Below are 20,324 nucleotides of genomic sequence, written 5' to 3' on the forward strand. Positions count from 1 at the left end.
ATGAACCCATTACCAACCTTAGATCAAGCCTTTTCTCTCCTAATACAAGATGAAAAGCAGAGGGAAATCAAACCAAATACTCAGTTGTTTATCGAATCAATTTCTATATATGAATGTTGCCAGTTATAAGTCCAACACTTATAGGACCAACTAATCGCCCAACAACAGCAACTATGGTGGACAAGGAAGGGGAAGACCTATATGTGACTACTGCAAGAAACCAGGGCACACTAAGGATAGGTGTTTCAAATTACATGGCTACCCTAAGAGTTCTGGCTATCCTCGCAAATCAAAATCCAAACCAGAATCAAGGCTCAATGTACATGGAAATCAATCATCTGATATATTATCTAACAAAGGAGAGGAACAAAATGATTTGGATGAAGACCAGAACATCAGCCTGTCAAAGAAGCAACATGGACAAATTATGAATATGCTATAACATTTTCAAGCTGGGAATGGAGGAGAGAATGCAGGTGCCACAATTCCTATCAACAAAGCTGTAAACTTAGCAGGTATAGTAGTCTGTACGTCCTCTATAGATTTTGGTATATTGTCATTCAGTGTATCAAAAACAATAGTAATTCCTGGATATTAGACTCAGAGGCTTCCAATCACATGACTTCAATAAGTACCTATTAACCAACATTGTAACACTACCCTATCCACTCCTAGTTGTCTTACCAAATGGATATAAAGTGATAGTAATAGAAATTGGTAGTGTAACACTTGTGCCTGATATCACTTTACATAAAGTAATGTTTATACCTTCTTTCAAATACAATCTAATTTCCATCCATGATCTGACCAGTTTAACCCCAGAAGCATAGTAGCCTTCACTGACAACCTTTGTATTCTGCAGGCCCCTTCAATAAAGAGGCCTCTGGAGATTAGTAAGACTTGTGATGGGTTGTACCTTCTTTGCCCAAAATGTCTGAGAAACAAGTACTCAGGTTCTGCTGTTAGCAACTTAATCTCTTGCCTTGGTAATAAGGCTCATTGCAAACACAACTCACACTGTCATATTGATTCATCTGTACATAGTTCATTGTCCACAAATAAGTGTGTCTCTCATCCACCTGTAAATGGTTCATGTTTGAGTAATAAAAACCTTAGTCTGAATTCTTGTGTATCACCTGATCACGATGTGAATGTTCTGTGGCATAACAGACTTGGGTATGTACCATTTGTCAAAATGAGAGGGATTTCCTCTATCCCCATTTCCTTTTCTCAAAGCAACCCTTTCTTTGTTCCATTTGTCCAATGGCCAGGCAAGGAAGACTACCATTTCCCCAAAAAATAATTTTTTTTCACTAAAATCTTCCAACTACTACACAGATATATGGGGCCTTATCATGTGGCAACACATGACAACTACAAGTACTTCCTTACAATGGTGGATGATTACAGTAGGTCCACTTGGACTAACCTTCTCACCTGCAAAAGCAAAGCCTTACAAGTTATCAAAACATTTATCTCTATGGTTGAAGCACAGTTTAATACAAAAGTTAAAACAATCAGATCAGACAATGTCTTGGAGCTCACCAGTACAGAGGCAAGTATGTTTTTCCAATCCAAAAGCACCATTCACCAAAAGACCTGCCCTTATACACCACAACAGAAGGAGATAGTAGAAAGAAAACATAGATATCTCCTGGAAAATGCCAGGGCACTCCTATTCCAATTAAAATTACCTGTAAAATACTGGGGTGAGTGCATCTTGTGTGCAACCTACATCATAAACAGATTACCCTCCTCCCACAGTTATCCTAAATCTCCATTTGAATTACTTCACAAGAGAAAACCAATATACTCTCACATGAGAAGTTTTGGATGCATGTGTTACCCTTCTGTACCAAAAGTGCATAGAGACAAGTTTGAACCTAGAACATCCCCACACATTTTCGTTGGTTATCCCTATGTTGTCAAAGCGTACAAGGTCTTAAGTCTTGCCACTAAGAAGATATCTATTTCCAGGGATGTTGTCTTCATTGAAAATGTGTTTCCTTTTGCTATATCACCTGAAATACTTCATTTCCTTCTGTTCTTAATTATGTTCCCTTAATTGATTATATACAAAAGGGCACTGAACATGCTTATGATAGTGATAATGGCATCAGTGTTACACATGGCCAATCCTAACACCTTGAGTCCAACACTAGTTCACCCACTATGAGGTCCTCCAGTCCTTTACCACAACCTGGAACACCACAATCTCCAAGACACACCTTCTCACCAATTGCCCATCAACCTATCAACACACTTGTTGCCTTAAGGAAATCACAAAGACCACACAGGACACATGTGTATTTACAAGACTACCTACACTCACTCCCCAAGCTAAAATCATCACCATTTGTTTCCCACAACTACTTTGATGTACCTTTCTCTCTTAATGCCATGTTCTCTAACAATCATCATGTAACCTCTGGTGTCTTAAATCCTGAGAGTCAAAGTCTTGTGAGAGACATATGCAGTGACAGTGAACCCTCATCATATGAGGAGGCAACTATGAACCCTGCTTGGCAAACAGCTATGAATCAAGAGTTTGAGGCATTACATGCCAATCATACTTGGGATCCCTTACCTGTTGGAAAGAAAGCTATAGGATGTAAGTGGGTGTATAAAATAAAACATAAAGCATATGGTAGTGTAAAAAGACTCAAAGCTAGACTGGTTGTAAAGGGATATACCCAACAGCTGGCATTGACTACACAGAAACATTCTCCCCTATAGTTAAGATGACAACTGTGAGGTCCCTAATAGCCATTGCTGTCAAGAAAGGGTGGCACATATCCCAGTTGGATGTAAACAATGCATTCCTACATGGGGACCTAAATGGGAAGTGTACATGGAGGTCCTATAGGGCCTAGCAGTAGATAACACAGAGTTGGTTTGCAAACTCAACAAATCTCTCTATGGCCTATAACAGACAATGGTATGCCAAACTAACTGATGCTTTATTCTCAAGGGGTTATAAACATTCAATGTATGACTGTTATTTATTTTACAAGAAAACTGAGCACTCATCTGTTTATATAGCAGTGTATGAAAATAATATTGTAGTTACAGGAACTGACACTGTGGAGATTGTGAAAGTACAAGAAGGGGGTGAATTGCTTTTTTTTTTTTAAATTATAAGTAATTGACTAGTTTACCAATTAGTTGACTTGAAATAAGAACACGATAATAATAATTGCAGAAATAAAATGCAGGAAATAAAGACACCAGAATTTTTATACTGGTTCGGATTCAATGTGAATTCTAGTCCAGTCCCCTTGGGTTGCAAGGGTGTTCTCTTTCAGTGATCGATGTTTCTTGAGTATAGAATGAATGGCGTAGCTTTACACCAATAGCTTAGTCTCTATGCCTCTTTTCTTTTCTTGATACAATGACTCACCAGTGTTTATCTCTTTTTCTTCTCTCACTAGTTACACAACAGATCTAAAGAAACTACAATGCCTGTTTAGAGTAAAACAAAAAGAGGGTAAATGGTTCGATCAAAGTATATGTTGTCACGTCAGAAGCATCTGTATATATACTTTCCATGAGGCCTTCAAGAATCTTGAGAGATTGCAAACCCAAGGGAGTTGATCCTTGAAAGGAATCATAGATTGATTCTTTCCAAGAATAAGGTCAAGTTCCCGTGATCTTCCTTGATTAATGGCTTTGACGAGCTTTCCACCCGCTAGGCATATTCGCTAGATCCCTTGATTTCCGCTTTCATTGATTTTCAGTGATCTCGATTCCCTTTGATTTTGGGGCCTTCCAGTAATAGCTTCCGTCAATCTCTAATTGATTTCTCTTACCAGATTTCCGCTACTTCTTCCTTGCTGATCATTGATTCTTTTCCTTGTTGGCTTCCGTCAATCTTTGATTGCCGGATCTTTACTGCTTCTTTCTTCTTTTATCGCTGCTCATTGATTATGTTCCTTGATTTATTCCTGACAAATGCTGCTTCTTTATTCCCTTTATTCCTTGTGATCCTACATCAAATGTAATATATTATTTTTCATCATTGAAACTTATATCTAACTATCTCCACCTTTTTGATGATGACAAAAATAATATATGTATAAACAACAGTTGATTTCCCTGTAGTTCCTGTAGTCGACTCCCCCTCAGTGAGTGCGGCATAGTTTAAGCATAGTTTAGTTGACTATCGACTCCAACCTGTACCTGCAATGTATGTATAGTCTTTCTCCCCCTTTTTGACATCAGCAAAGAGGGGATAGATTGATTCTAAAACAACCAATGTAAAAAAGGCATTATAGGCATGCAGAGTTACAACATAGAATAAAAAAGTATCCAACGACTGGTTATCCAGTCCAAAACAGCAAAACACAAAAAAATTGTTTGAAACTTCCACACTAACGACGCAAGAAGTAAGTAGGAGTGTTGCAAATCACCTCCTTCAGTCGTTCAAAACTTGCATTGCTGAGACTGTCACCCCATCAATCATGTCGTGTACTTCCTTGAATGCTTTGACAGCGTTTTCTCTAAGTCTGAAAGTTGTAACCCTTATCTTTGAAACATCAGACCCTGTCTCCTTGGAGATTACATGGGTGTCCCCAACAGTAGAATGAGTGGCAGTAAGGATATCCTTGATGATGGTTAGATTGTCATCAATGGCAGTCAGTTTCTCAGCAAGATCAGGATCAGTTACGCTGTGATGGGAAACAAAGGCTTTGGTCTTGGGATCAAGTTGAACATGCTTGACTTCACCTTCCTGTTTCTTAACCCAGGAGCCCTTCACACACACATATCCCATACTAACAAACGCTCTAGAATTCTAGGATTTTAAAACAGAGACAAAAGGGTATTCTGAGATAGAGATGTTGTAAGCTTCCAGGATGTGAGTGATGGCCATACCATAGGGCAAACTGGTGGGATCATCAGCACTTTATATCATGAAGTTTATAACCCAAGAGGATAATTTAATCTTGAGTTTGGTCACAAGACAGTAAACAAGAAATGTATCTCGTTGAGAGAAGGTGGAGAATGATCCAGTACGAGGAAAAAGAGTGGTTCCAACATTGTGGGCTAGAACTCAGGTTTCAAAGCTAACATCATTGGGCTCTAACTGGTTAGGGAGGAAATCAGATAGACACTCAGCAATACAACGTTTTGCTTGATCAAAAGAATTACAAAGTCATCTGGCCAAGAATTTTTGAAAAGCATGGGAAAATCAGAGCACTTACACTGAAAAATTGAGTCGAACATGGCACAATCAAGAACAATGCTTTTACCTAAGACTAGGGATTCCAACTTGTTAGACTTGCTAGAGCGAAGATTTACATAAAACATTCTCACTAAGGGTTCATAGACTTTAGGAGGGGGAACAGAGAGGAATTTTGGCCATCCTTAAAAAACTAACAAATTCTTTACCTTACAATTTAGGGCTTCCATGTCATCAAGGCCGACTATTCTGCCATGAGCAATCGGTTTGTCTTTCAGAGCAACGAAGAAATCCCTGTTTGAGGTATCCCAGAAATTGAAGTGTGACTCTAAGGAACTTGAAAGGTCTATTTTGGATTTCTTTGGGGTAAAGGATTCAGGGGGATCTACCAAAGGCCTTTTTCCTAGAGCTTTTTCTCCTAAGTGATGAGAGTGATATGAAAGTTCTGCCTGAGAAGAGGCGAAACCTTCTGAGTGGTCGGACCTAGGTCTACTTGTTCAGGAGGCTGAGAAGAGGGTTTTCCTCTGGAACGAGTGCTTTTCCTAGTGGAGGCAGAAGGATTTTTTGAGTGTTTATCCATGGAAGAAACTATTGGGAGAGATACGTTAAAGGGTTCCTGAAGAGGGTTTCTGAGCGATAGGAACGATGGAGATTGAAAGAAGTGGTTCAGAGATTAAAAAGGGAATTCTAACGGTTGAGTACAGGAAAGGAAAGGGTGTTAGTGAAAAGTCATGATGATTGGTTTTCCTTTCTCAAAGCTGCAACACATGGGAAAAGAGAGGAAAATCGGAGGTGCTACATTAATGAACATAAACAGGTAAAATTAAAATATTAGGCGTACAAGAATTAAAAAATATCACAGAGGTCCTAGTTTTTATGATCAAGAGGAATAATGCCAAGTAGTTCTCTTAGAGAACAAAATCTATCTTTAAGTAAAGGCTTAGTGAAAATGTCTGCTAATTGATCGGTAGTGCCAATAAATGACAATTCTATATCTCCCTTAAGAACATGATCTCTAGTGAAATGATGTTTGATGTCTATATGCTTAGCCCTAGAGTGATGCACAGGATTCTTTGAAAGACATATAGCACTATAGTTATCACAAAATATTTGAATAGGTTTAAAGAGTAGCTAATAGTCACCCAATTGATGAGACATCCATAATAACTGTGCACAACATTTTCCAATGGCGATACATTCAGCCTTTGTTGTGGATAGTGCAACTGATCCTTGTTTCTTACTGTTCCAAGATATCAGTGCTTTTCCAAGTAATTGACATGTTCCGCTGGTGCTTTTTCTATCTTCCTTATCACCTGCAAGATCAGCATCTAAAAAACCTTCTAGTTTAAAATTGTTAGAGCGTGGGTACCATAATCCGTAAGAAATAGTTCCAATGAGATAACGAATTATTCTCTTTACGGCAATCAGATATGATTCCTTAGAGCTGACTGAGACCTGGCACATTTACATACACTAAACATAATATCCGGTCGAGTGGTAGTTAGATAAAGTAGAGAGCCAATCATTCCACGATATTTAGTTTCATCGACAGGATTTCCCTTTTCATCTTTGTCAAGATTTGTTGATGGGCTCATTGGTGTGCCAATAGCGTTGGCACTGCTCATACTAAACTTCTGAATTAGCTCCTTTGTGTATTTCTTCTGGCATATAAAAGTTCCTTCTTCAGATTGTTGGATTTGAAGTTCAAGAAAGAACGTTAGCTCTCCCATCATTACTCATTTCAAACTCATTTTGCATAAGATTGACAAATTCCTTGCACAAAAGAGGGTTAGCACTACCAAAAATAATATCATCAATGTAAACTTGAATAATAAGATTACCTTCTGATGATCTTTTGATGAATAGTGCAGTATTTACTTTACCTTTTCTAAACCTGTGATCAAGTAGAAATGAGCTAAGTCTTTCGTACCACGCTCGTGGAGCTTGTTTAATTCCATACAGTGCTTTGGTCAATTTATAGACATGGTAGGGGAACTTTGAGTCTTCACATCCAGGAGGTTGTTTTACATATACTTCCTCCTTAATGAAACCATTTAAGAAAGCACTTTTGACATCCATCTGGAAAATCCTAAATCTTTTCAAAGATGCGTATGCAAGAAGAATTCGTATCGACTCCAGTCGAGCTACTAGAGCAAAGGTTTCATCGTAGTCGACTCCTTCCTGTTGTGAGTTACCTTGAGCTACTAATCTGGCTTTGTTTCTCACAACCTTTCCATCCTCATTAAGCTTATTTCTAAAAGCTCACTTTATTCCAATTACATTAGCGTCTGCAGGCTTAGGCAGTAGTTTCCACACTTGATTTTTGCCAAATTGATCCAATTCTTCCTGTATTGCTTGTAACCAGCTTGAGTCTTTTAGAGTTTCCTCTATTTTCTTAGGTTCAATCTCAGAAATTAGTGCTATATTTGCCTTCTTCTTGATAGCCCCCCTGGTTTTCATTCCTTCGCTTGGGTCTCCTATGATAAACTTTTGAGGATATTCTGGTCACTTCTCCATTCATTTGGACGAGTTACACTCATATGAGTAGTTGACTCCTTCTGTGATTCTGATTGACTGTTGCTAATCTCATTAGTTGACTCCGTGACACCATCAGGCCTGTTAGTCGACTCTTGAGATTTGCTTGACTTAGGAGGTTCTTGATTTTGATCTTCATCACCTGTAATAGTTCCTTTCTCCGCCATAGTGTTATTTTCATAATATAACATGTACTGATTCTTCTACAGATAGACTGCGTTTATTATAAACTCTAAAAGATCTACTTTTTATGGAATAACCTAAAAAAATACCTCCATCGCTTCTTGGATCAAATTTTTTAAGATTGTCCTTACCATTATTGTGGATGAAACACTTGCTCCCAAACGGGTGGAAATAACTTATATTGGGTCGTTTACCTTTCCATAGTTCATATGGAGTCTTCTTCGGGATAGGTTTTATGAGACATCTGTTGAGAATGTGGAAAGTTGTGCTTACTCCTTCTACCCAAAAGTGATTTGGCAAGGAGTATTCCAGTATCATAGTTCTAGCCATATCTTGCAGAGTTCTATTTTTCCGCTCAACTACTCCTATCTGTTGAGGTGATCTTGGAGCTGAGAAATTGTGGGTGTGGTCATTGCAGAAGTCTTCGAATTCTCTGCTTGCAAATTCTCCTCCATGATCGCTTTGAATGGTTGTAATAAGATATCTTTTTTCTCTTTCAACTCTTTTACAGAAGATCTCAAAGTTTTTCAAAGCTTCATCTTTCTGAGATAGAAAAATCACCCATGTAAAACGTGAGTAGTCATCAACAATAATAAAAGCATATCGTTTTCCTCCTATGCTAGCAGTTTCTAGTGGGTCCAAACAAGTCCATATGAAGCAATTGCAAAGGCTTTGATGAAGACACAATGTCTTTATTTTTTAAAGAGTTTCTGGTTTGTTTATCAATCTGACATGCATCACATATATGATTTCTAGAAAAATTGAGTTTAGATAAACCGATAACATAATCATGCTTGAAGAGTTTCTCTATAAGATGCATGCTTGCATGACCAAGTTTCTTATGCCATAACCATGGATCATCAAATATGGATGTTAAGCAAATATGACTATCTAGATTTTCAAAATCATCAAGAATATAAACATTTCCATACCTTTTTCCTGGGAGGATTATTTTACCTGTCTCATCTTCAATAGCACAACCTATTTTCTTGAACTTTACGTCATACCCTGAGTCGCATAGCTGACTTATACTCAGAAGATTGTAGTTGAGTCCATCTACAAGATAAATCTCAGTAATATCACAGTTGTTATTGAATGGAACTGTGCCAATGCCGGCTATTTTTCCTTTTGAGTCATCATCAAATTTAACACTTTCTCCGTCTATCTTTGTAACTTCTTTGAACAGGTTTTTGTCACCGGTCATGTGACTAGAACACGCACTATCTAAGTACCATTTTCCTTTGTGGCTCTTTCTGTGATGTTCCTGCAAAACATAATTATCACTTCCTTTTAGGTACCCAAGCTTGCTTGGGTCCTCGTTGGTAAGTATTACTAGGATCAAGATTGTTTTGGGGTTTCCAAATCCACCCCGAAACATTTGATTTACGCAATTGACAAAAAAAAATATTTATGTCCACTTTTATTACAGCAGTGACACATAGGTACTGATCCATTCTTGGATCTTCCATTTGTGTTAGTACTAGTGGACTCTGTTATGGCTGGTCCTTTTCTAGTTGACTTGTAAGTCTCCTGGTTCGACTTAACAGAACAATGATTGGTGGATTTGCGCATGCCATTGAGTTGCATTTGCAATTCCTGAAACTCATCTTGAAGTACTTCCTTTTCAATTTTGCATACTTCAAGCTTAAGTTCCCCGTCTTTCTTTTCTCTGTTGAGTTTCTTTAGTTCATTCATCATTTTTTGAGACTCTTTTAGAGTAAGGTCGAGAATGTCCTACAATTCATTACATCTTTCACAATTGTAAGATCTTACCTCGCTTGTTTCACCTCGTGCCATGAAACAATTCTCATTATTGTCTTTGCATTCATCGTCTGATATATCCTCATCTGTCCAGCATCCTGAGAGTTTGTTCATGTCATTTTCCAGGATTGTCATGAAGCATAGATTTGCTATCTTTTTGTGTTCTGAACTGTCTTCATCACTCCAGCTTCCAAATGATTTGTTTTTGTGAAAACCTCTGGAAACCTTTCTTTTAAGATCTGGGCATTCAGCTTGAACATGCCCATATCTTCCACACTCATAGCATTTACCATCATTTTTGTGTTGTTCATTATATTGCATGGTTCGCCTGGGTGGTTCCTACCTCTTCTTGTGTTTTTGTATCTCCTCATTAGACCATCCATGTTCCTTGATACCATGGCAATTTCTTCTTCAAGAGCTTCAGGGTCTTCATCAATATCATTGTCTGTCCTTTCAGTTGTAGCCTTGAAGGCGACTGTTTTCTTCTTTTCTTCCTGGCTTGTTTTCTTGAGGCGAGTTTTCTCGAATGCTATAAGGTCTCCTCGAAGTTCATCACAAGACAATTTGTTCAGATCTTGTGACTCAAGTGCAACCACTTTTGTCTACCAAGTGGTAAGTAGACTTCTCAGAATTTTCCGAACTTGATCACCACTTGAATATGGTTTACCAAAAGCTTTTAGATCGCTAATGATTTTGCTGAATCTCGTAAACGTTTCTTCAATGGACTCTCCTTCTTTCATCTGAAAAAGTTTGTAGTCATGAACCAACATGTTGATGTTCATTCATAAGTAACTTTGAGTTTATCCCACATTTCTTTGGTTGTATCACAACTAGAGATTTTCTCATATTCCTCTCCACTTATAGCATTATGGAGTAAGTTTCTTGCTTTAGCATTGACTTGAACAACTGCCATTTGCTCATCTGTGTATTCATCTATATCTTCTGGATCAGCAGGTGGTTGAGCAGTTGTTGGTAGTGGATAGTTTTCCTTTTTGATAACTCGCCAAACTTTGACGTCATAGGACTTTGTGTATATTTCCATACACACTTTTCAGTAAGAAAAGTGTTGTCCATTGAACTACGGTGGCCTAACTTGCGATGTTCCTTATTGAAAGACTGCTCCAACAATTACTTGATTTGCCATTAATCTTTTCTCACAAGTTGTTAAGCAAAAAGTGTGAGACTAGCTCTGATACCAATTGAAAGTACAAGAGAGGGGGTGAATTGCTTAATTTTAAAAACTTTTATAAGTAGTTGACTAGTTTACCAATTAGTCGACTTGAAATAAGAACAGGATGATAATAAATGCAGAAATAAAATGCAGGAAATAAAGATACCGAAATTTTTATACTGGTTCGGATTCAATATAAATCCTAGTCTAGTCCCCTTGGGTTGCAAGGGTGTTCTCTTTCAGTGATCGATGTTTCTTGAGTACAGAATGAATGGCGTAGCTTTACACCAATAGCTTAGTCTCCATGTCTCTTTTCTTTTCTTGATACAATGGCGCACCAGTGTTTATCTCTTTTTCTTCTCTCACTAGTTACACAGCAGATCTAAAGAAACTACAATGTTTGTTTGGAGTAGAACAAAAAGAGGGTAGATGGTTCGATCAAAGTATATGTTGTCACGTCAAAAGCATCTGTATATATACTTTCCATGAGGCCTTCAAGAACCTTGAGAGATTGCAAACCCAAGGGAGTTTATCCTTGAAAGGAATCATAGATTGATTCTTTTCAAGAATAAGGTCAAGTTCCCGGTGATCTTCCTTGATTAATAGCTTTGATGAGCTTTCTATCCTCTAGGCATATCCTCTGGATCCCTTGATTTCCGCTTTTATTGATTTTCAGTGATCTCGATTCCCTTTGATTTTGGGGCCTTCCAGTAATAGCTTCCGTCGATCTCTAATTGATTTCTCTTACCAGATTTCCGCTACTTCTTCCTTGCTGATCATTGATTTTTTTTCCTTGTTGGCTTCCGTCAATCTTTGATTGCCGGATCTTCACTGCTTCTTCCTTCTTTTATCGCTGATCATTGATTATGTTCCTTGATCTATTCCTGACCAATGCTACTTCTTTATTCCCTTTATTCTTTGTGATCCTACATCAAATGTAATATATTATTTTTCATCATTGAAACTTATAACTAACAGATTGAAGATTTAAAATCATTCTTGAACAACAGCTTCAAAATAAAGGATTTGGTGAGGCTACACTACTTCTTGGGACTGGAGGTTCTTTACAAAGATGATGGTGTAATAATATCCCAGAGAAAGTTCACTCTTGATCTGTTGAAGGAATACCAGTGCATGGATTATAGCAGCTTCAACTCTCCACTGGACCCTACTGTTAAGCTCAAAGCTAAGGAATGAGAAACATTAATAGATCCTACTTTCTATAGAAAATTGGTAGGGTTGTTCAATTTCCTCACCAACACCAGACTAGATATAGCTTACAGTGTGCAACACTTGAGCCAATTCATGGATGACCCAGAGAACCTCATCTAAAAGCACCCTTTCATCTGCTCAGATACTTAAAAGGGGATCCCACCTTATGCATATTCTTGTATAAGGATCCAGACTATACAATCAGAGCATATTGTGACTCTGATTGGGCAGCATGCCCAGACTCCAGAAAATCTGTAAGTGGTTACCTTGTGTTGATGGGCAGCAGTCCAGTTAGTTGGAAGTCCAAGAAGCAGGACACTATCTCTTTGTCCTCTGCAGAAGCAAAATACAGAGCCTTAAGGAAGGTAGCAGGAGAACTGGTGTGGCTCAGTAGATTGTTTGAAGAACTCGCAGCCCTTTTTCCCAAGCCCATTGTAGTGTTTTGTGACAGTCAGTCTGCCATGCACATAGCCAGAAACCCTGTGTTCCATGAGAGAACCAAACATATAGAAGTTGACTGTCACTTTGCGAAAAGTAAGCTACAAGAGGGATTGATTTCACTACATCATGTGGGAACTATAGACCAGCTTGCAGATGTGCTAACAAAGGCCCTGGCAGGAGTCAAGCATTCAGCAGCCTTGCACAAGTTGGCAGTGTTCTCTATATCACCAACTTGAGGGGGGTATTGAGATTACCTAATTATGTAAAATGGCTAGTTAGTTGCAAAGTGGTTAGTTAGATGCAAAGTGGCTATGCCAGACATTCTGTTAATTAGATAAGACATTATGTATATATTCATTACAGGTATCAATAACACGTGAGGTTCATTTCCCAGCCTTGCACTTTCTTTCTTCTCGAATGTTCTCTCTCTCCAACCTCCATTGCAGCTCAAGCTGAGCTCGAGCCAGCTTCTACTTTGAACAAATAACATGGAAATTGAACGTTTTGTGGAAGCCTATATCTATAACTCATGCACATGTAAATTTCAAGCTTAGCTTTTTCAAATTGAATATGATAATGTCACCCACCTTTTCACCTTAATTCTCCGTCGAAAGTGGAGTTTAATTATTTGGACGTTAAGTGAGGCGGGTTTTCACCAAGAACATAGTGGTATATATCAACATTGTAGACGCAACGTCTGACTTTTGTGCTTTTCCAAATTATTTAAATCTTTCTTTTTGAGTGTATGAATAATAATTGACATAATTTGTGGTAAAGATGCAATAAATTGTAATATTGAACTCGCAAACGAGTACTGGAATAAATAACATTACTTGGAAGAAATTGTGGTCCATTCTTGTCTCTCATTGTTTTGATAATGCTTACACCTGGCATTCCATATTTAATCCGTGACGACACGTTTAATAATAACTAGTTTCTACGTACGTGTTTCACACGTAGTACTTTAGCAATGAGAAGAAAAAGATGAAAAATTAGAATGCTAACATAAGAGAGTAGATATTAGAAGTCTTCAATAACATATGCAACTAATAGATAATGTAGGATATGTGAATAATTGTAACCAGAAAAGTACGCTTGATTTCATGAAACGTTCATATTAACTAACCCACTCTTTTATCTAATCCATACCAGTATATTTTAAAAGTATTAATTTCTATGTACGTGTTCACAGGTAGCACCCCAACGAAGAAGAGAGATATGTAAAGTAGGAGAATAAAATTAAAAGTGTACAATATAATTATACTTAGATTAATAGTGAATACTAAGCAAATTTCATGCAACTTATATTTTATGAAGATATTAAAGACATCATATTTGTGGCTAATTCATAATATATATTTTTTATTATCACTATTACATTCAAAATGTTAGATTTTTAATAGTAATCGATGACATCTCTGAAAGCAATTCATATTGAAATTTGATTCAAATCTATTATTTTCACAATTTAACCAATCTAAAGTTAGTTATTAGATTTAAATCTATGATAAATAAAAAAGAGGAAAAAAGATATAAGATAAAAGTAAATTTAAGAGGAACATGGCAGATAAAATTTTCGTCGGGTAAAGCCTAACTGCATAATGGAAAAAATAGTGTCAGCTAGACCACAATTATCATCACAAACATAAGGAGCAAGGACTTATGCCAATGATGATAATATATAGTAGGGATAAGGCAGTGGCGGATTCAGGATTGTAAAGCCATGGGTGCCGATCGATAAGAATTCCAAAACAAAGAGAAAAAATGAGTTTAATTGTGGGTGCTCACTCATTATTTATATACATAATTTTATAATTGCCTATGCAAATTTACTATACATGGTCAAAGATAATGGGTGCTGGCGGGCCAAATATACTTCTCTACTTTGGTATATTATTGACATCTACTCTCCGTTATACTATTGGTCACATCTATATCCTTATCATTAACCAAACTTTTTAAAAATATCCTCCACCTAACGGAAAGCTACCATATTTAAAAAAAACGGATAAGGGTCTGATATATCCATATACTATTAAAAATTGTGTAGAATTATCCTCCGTTATACTATTGGATCAAAAGAACCCCTGCCGTCTTAATATTTGTTTGGATAGTAAGACGATAGGGGTTCTTTTGATCCAATAGTATAACGGAGGGTAATTTTAAACAATTTCTAATAGTAGAGGGATATATTAGACCCTTTTCCGTTAAAAAAATAACCCAGTTTCTTTTTCAAAAAACCCATTAACCTCCACAACATCGCCCGTGCCAAACTCAAAATCACTTGAGCTTTAGAAGAATGAAATATAAAACCAGATTAAAAAAAATTCACCTGATAGTTCTAGACTTTCTCCTTAAAATCCATAATTTGGTCGATTCAAAAAGAGAAAATAAAGCAAAGGAGATACATGATAACTTATGCATAACCAAAACTAAATCTTAACAAAGCTCATTAATAGCGTAGGAGCTGACAATAACGCTGGACAACATGATAAATTTGTATCGACCTTAAGTTCTAATTTTTAAAGAAAATACAAATCAACTTGGGTGAAAGATGTAATGGATACTTGAGAATAGTTAAGTTTCGTAAAATTAGGATGTGCTTTTCTAATTAGATTATTAGTAGCACATCTTTAGATACCAAAATCAAGAAGCAGTACTTAATTAGAACTCTATTTCTATCCTGTTTTTACCAAAATAACCTATAATTTTATGTATTTTAGGGCTATTTTGGTCAACCGACATCGTATTCGTGCTTTTATAATAATATATAGATAGATAGATATGGATATAGATATAGATATAGATAGATTCCAGAGAATAGTTGTTTGATCTATCACAGTAATGCACACAAATAAATAGAAAGGTTGACTTCATTTCTGTTTTAAAAAGTATAAAATTTACGACAAGAAAAAGGAAAAAGAAACACTCCAGTATTTTGCATGTGTATCATGATTCAAAACTAGTTCTGACCAATTTAAAGTAAAACTAGGTAGTATTTTCTTGCAGTAGAAATTTTTCAATCTACCATTTGTCTTTCAAATAAACGAACATAAAACGCCGTGCTTCAACGAAAGTTCACAACAGACTGTCTCAAAGTATAAGTCATGACTCCTGACTCTTAATTGGATAATGAAGCACAAAAAGAGCATGCTATTGACTATCACAACAGTCACAAGTGCATAATTTCAACTAAGACGCATTCCTTTTCCTGCCTTATTCTGTAACTAAGGGAAAATATAACCATTCGTCGTGATGTGGCAAAGTTCAACTCTATCTGGAATCAGCAAGACAATTTCTTGACAAAATTCCTTTGTCAGCTATAAATGTTAGTACTAGTTAAAGCTTTCAAAAGCATGAAAACTGAAAGGGGATTTAGATACTCTCACCAAAATTAATGCCTTCATTCTGTCTTGGCCTGAGCAATGGTAAATTAAACCTGCTTGTTTATATATGTTTGAAACTTCAACATGTGTCGATCATAATGATCTTAGGTCCACCTCCTTCAATCCTCTTCTTCTACTGGAGTGTACCACGACGGTATGTGCTCTGAGTTGCTCAGTCTGTAGTTCAGCAGAACCTCTTCATCACAAATTGCTCTAGTAGCCACAAAAACAAGTGTCCTCAGTACAGGGACATCTGGTTCATTATTGCTGGACTTCCACGGTTTGAACCTAAAGCTGCCTAATCTCCTCGTGTCTGTTTCTTCACCATTCCCAAATGAAACATTAGGTATATAGGCTCTCATGTCCTTCTCAAGGAGGGGAAAATCATAAGGGCATACCATTACATTAGGAACCATGCCTTTTGCCGGGTGGTTGGCGAAATGAGCAAAGGCTAGAGGGTTTCTCCTTTCCAACACTTCGCGGTTACCTCCAACATGTGTTTCATCCAATGGCTTGCTGAGCATCCTCTCAACTCCATCAGAACCTTTTGCATCAGGTTGCATCGTGTGCTTAGGTTCGGCAAGACGAGTCCAATCCCATATTTCACGAGATTCGCCACCAACACCCCAAGGCTGTGCATTGATCACAGTCCCATCATACCGTGTGATCAAATGTGAATTTTGGGCATCAATTCTAGGGTAAGAGGCTGGAGAGTAAACTACCCCAGGATAAAATGTTACGACAGAACCAATATTGGCCTCACCATGTAAGAATAAACCTTTCCCAGCATCCTCATGAGGAATTTGAGACGGTTTGACCTCGAGAGTGTAGCCCATAAGATCCTTTAACCTCTGTGAAACCTCTGCGCGCTGCAATGCCTTGGTTTCAGGTACAGCTGTGCTGAAAATTTTATCAGTAATCAAAATCCAGGGCGATGCAGCTATGAAGCCACTGCAATGAACAGATAAAATATAATTTCTGCAAAACCACCATAGAGTCTCATGATATGTAATTTTATGTTATTGCCTATGTTGCAAAGGCTTAAATTTTTACACCACTAGAGCTGTCCATCAACTTCATTACAAATCATGTTTTATAATAAATGATTCGAAGGAAAAATAATAATGAAAATTCGCCCCTCCCAAAATGAAATGAAACAGTTGAAGTAACATTCAACTGGAATAGTTGCTCCATTCCTAAAGCAATTCATGTCTAGCTCTCAATAGCTAAGCTGAGCGTTAGATGTGATCTACCTAATCCATGTGGAGATGTGCACAAAGTAGAGCATACTGAATAGTTCCCGAAAAGATAAGTGAAGAAGAAAAGTTTCACTTTTGAGGCATTACCTCCCATTAATGAATCCAGATTTAAGTTGTGCTATTCCTCCTTCTGTTTGTATAAAGAAGTGCATATCCATCTTACAAACTCTAGATACTTGATCAACTTCTACAAAATTTAGTGATAGTCTACACCAGAAATCTCAAGTAACTCATTGATTACCGGCCACATGAGACAAGAGGCAGGAGTAATATTTCAGCTTCTATCTCAATAGAAAAAATGTTGTCAACAATGGCTGAAGGCTAATGGTGTTTAATTTAAGAATGACCGGATAAAGTAGTAGCACTAACGTTAATCCCAGATATATACTGGATATATACAGCCAAAGAAGTTGAATGACAGCATGAAGCAAGGTAAAGTAATGTCATGACAAAGAAGAAGCAGGACATCCAATGGTTGCAAACACTGAAGTAGGGTGCCAGTCAAAATTCCAAACAAGTTTCCACAACACAACAACGAAGAATTGCACGGAATATTTAAGTAATATGCAGGGGATTCTTACCAGTGTCGACTTGTAGTGGAGAATTCTGACCAACAGCAACCCCGAGCCCACTGTTTTCAGGAGAAGAACTTGTTGTTGTAGGTGATGTGGCCTGATTGTCTTTGAACTTATGATCAGGGAGTAATATGTCATTCATATATCCGCAAAAGCTTGTGACTTGAGAATGCACATTCTCATGGACCTGCTTCCGTTGATCAGCTAAGGAGGCCTTGTTAGCCATATCGATAATCTCCTCTGCATCAGCTTCATCAGCATTCCTTCCTAAACGGTTGTAACTGAAAGTAAAGTTTATCATGGCAAGACGAAACTACAGTAGGTTCAAGTTCAACTATTCAAAAAGATACATTTAACTTCACCACTAAAGATTTCAAAATAAGGCTTAAAATACACTAGTGGACCCGTTTGTCCATAGATATTTTTTCCTTTTTTCGATTTTTTATTTAAAAAATGTGTGTGTTCATCAAAATTTTGCAAGTTTTTAGAAATAACCAAAAAGTGGTTTTGATCACTTTTTCACAATTTTCAGAAATTTTTGTTTCCTTACTCACAAAACTGCAACATTTTTTCAAGTGAAACGCATGTTCAAACATAATTTCAAGTTCAAAATACTATTTTTCTAACTTAACTCCAAATACTACTTTTTTTCAAAAATTACATTTTTTATGTCCAATCGCCTACCTACTTCAAGAATTTCAACACAATGATAAACCAAGAACCAATTCATGTCCAAACGCCTACTTAAATGAAATGCTTATACAGCTATATAATTGCACTGCAATGACAAATATATAGCAACTAGCCAATTTAACTATTTTCAATTTGTACACCCACCCCCATTCCCCCCCTTTTCCTTTCACTTGCAATAAGTAAATAAATCTTACCTAGTATACAGGAAGAGGAGATTTATGTCAGCTTCAAACTGAAGATGCCTTGCCTCTCTAGCTCTGGCGAATGTGGGGCTTTTAGCAAGAATTTTCACCGCCTGAAAATTGTGTCCCGCAGCAAAAAGAATTCAACTTTATACAATTAATTGTGTCAATTCCATAAGCAACCCCACATTATAAATGACCTCAAGATGGTCATTCACAAAGAACGAGAGAGCAAAGAAATGAAGAAGAAACAATACAGAAGCAAGTAACATAATTTTTTTTTTTTGGGGGGGGGGGGGAGGTAGGAGGGGGAGGGGAGAGAGAACCTCTTGAAATTTGTGGAAGAGGAAAGCCATGGAGAGGTAGCTCGATCATTGCCTCCTGATGTTCTTGACTGCTGCAGCTCAACTTTGAGGCTTCGTATTTTAGAAAAGATCAAGGTCCAATTCTAAAAATGGTCCCTTATGTTTTGAGTAGATCCAATTTAGTCTGTTAAATAGATTTGAACAACTATTTGTCCCCTGTTATAAAACTAAAGACTGTAAAGTAAAAACAAGTATAGAGAAAAACTCATATATTATTCGAATTCAAACTGATGTACATAATGAACTGAAATCTTTTTTATTTATAGAAGAAAGGAAGCTGATGTGTAAGCTGCTACTGCAAGCTGTTGTGCGAGCTGCTACTGCAAGCTGCTGTGTAAGCTGCTACTGCAAGCTGCTGTGTAAGCTGTTACTGCAAGCTGTTGTGTAAGCTGCTATTATACCAGATATGGATAATCTTCTACCAGGGGCAATGATTATCCATAACGGAGTACTGAAAGGATAAGCTCATTGTACCCGGTATGGATAATCTTCTACCGGGGATAATGTTTATCTATAACCGGGTACCGAAGTGATAAGCTTATTATACCCGGTATGAATAATCTTCTGCCGGAGGTAATGTTTATCCATAACCGGGTACCGAAGTGATAAGCTTCTTCAGGAAGCTTATTTCCAATAGTGTACTCAATAGATAAACATATTTACGGCGGAGTCCCATATGGATAAGCTTCTTCAGGAAGCTTATTTACAACGGAGTATTAAATGAACATCCATAATATAATATATTTATAACACTCCCCCTTAGATGTTCATTAAAAGATAATGTGCCTCATTAAAACCTTACTAGGAAAAACCCCGTGGGAAAAAATTCTAGTGAAGGAAAAAGAGTACACATATATAGTAATACGCATTGCTAGGTTCCTCATTAAAAACCTTATAAGAAAAACCCTGTGGGAAAAAACCTTAATAAGGAAAAAGAGTGCATCGCGTATTTTACTCCCCCTGATGAAAACCTTGTTTCAAATATTTGAGTCTCTGCATTCTAATCTGTATCTGCATAACCAATACGATCTGCACCACCTTTGTTAGCATTAGCAAGATACATAAGTGCATAGCAATTGCACTGAGATAGAGTATTTCAGGACCAACGAGTTCCTCATCCTCTTCTGGAGGTCGGAACGTGTCCTTATTTACTTCAAGTGATCGAACACCCATTGGTGTACTTAATGGGTGCCCTTTGTCCATGTAAAAGCGTTTAAAGACCCTTTCTATATAGGCAAATTGATGGATAAAGATCTCGTCTGCTAAATATTTAATTTGCAGATTATTTTTCCAAGATCTTTCATCTTAAATTCTTTCTTAAGATATTCCATTGCCTTTGGAGCTCTTCGGTGTTCCAACAAGATTTATGTCATCAACGTAAA

General features: G+C 37.2%; 1 protein-coding gene across 1 annotated transcript; it reads right to left on the bottom strand.

The window, feature by feature from the left end:
* Window positions 1-15,583: 15,583 nt before the first annotated feature.
* On the bottom strand, window positions 15,584-19,025 carry LOC109212197. The gene is made up of 4 exons (XM_019375821.1): window positions 18,904-19,025; window positions 18,590-18,690; window positions 17,709-17,983; window positions 15,584-16,763 (listed from the first exon to the last, which is right to left on the bottom strand). Exons 1-4 carry the CDS (start codon window positions 18,931-18,933, stop codon window positions 15,988-15,990), a joined length of 1,182 nt encoding a protein of 393 aa, XP_019231366.1. The 5' UTR covers window positions 18,934-19,025; the 3' UTR covers window positions 15,584-15,987.
* Window positions 19,026-20,324: the final 1,299 nt, after the last annotated feature.

Source organism: Nicotiana attenuata, unplaced genomic scaffold, assembly GCF_001879085.1.
Source record: "Nicotiana attenuata strain UT unplaced genomic scaffold, NIATTr2, whole genome shotgun sequence".
NCBI lineage: Eukaryota > Viridiplantae > Streptophyta > Magnoliopsida > Solanales > Solanaceae > Nicotiana > Nicotiana attenuata.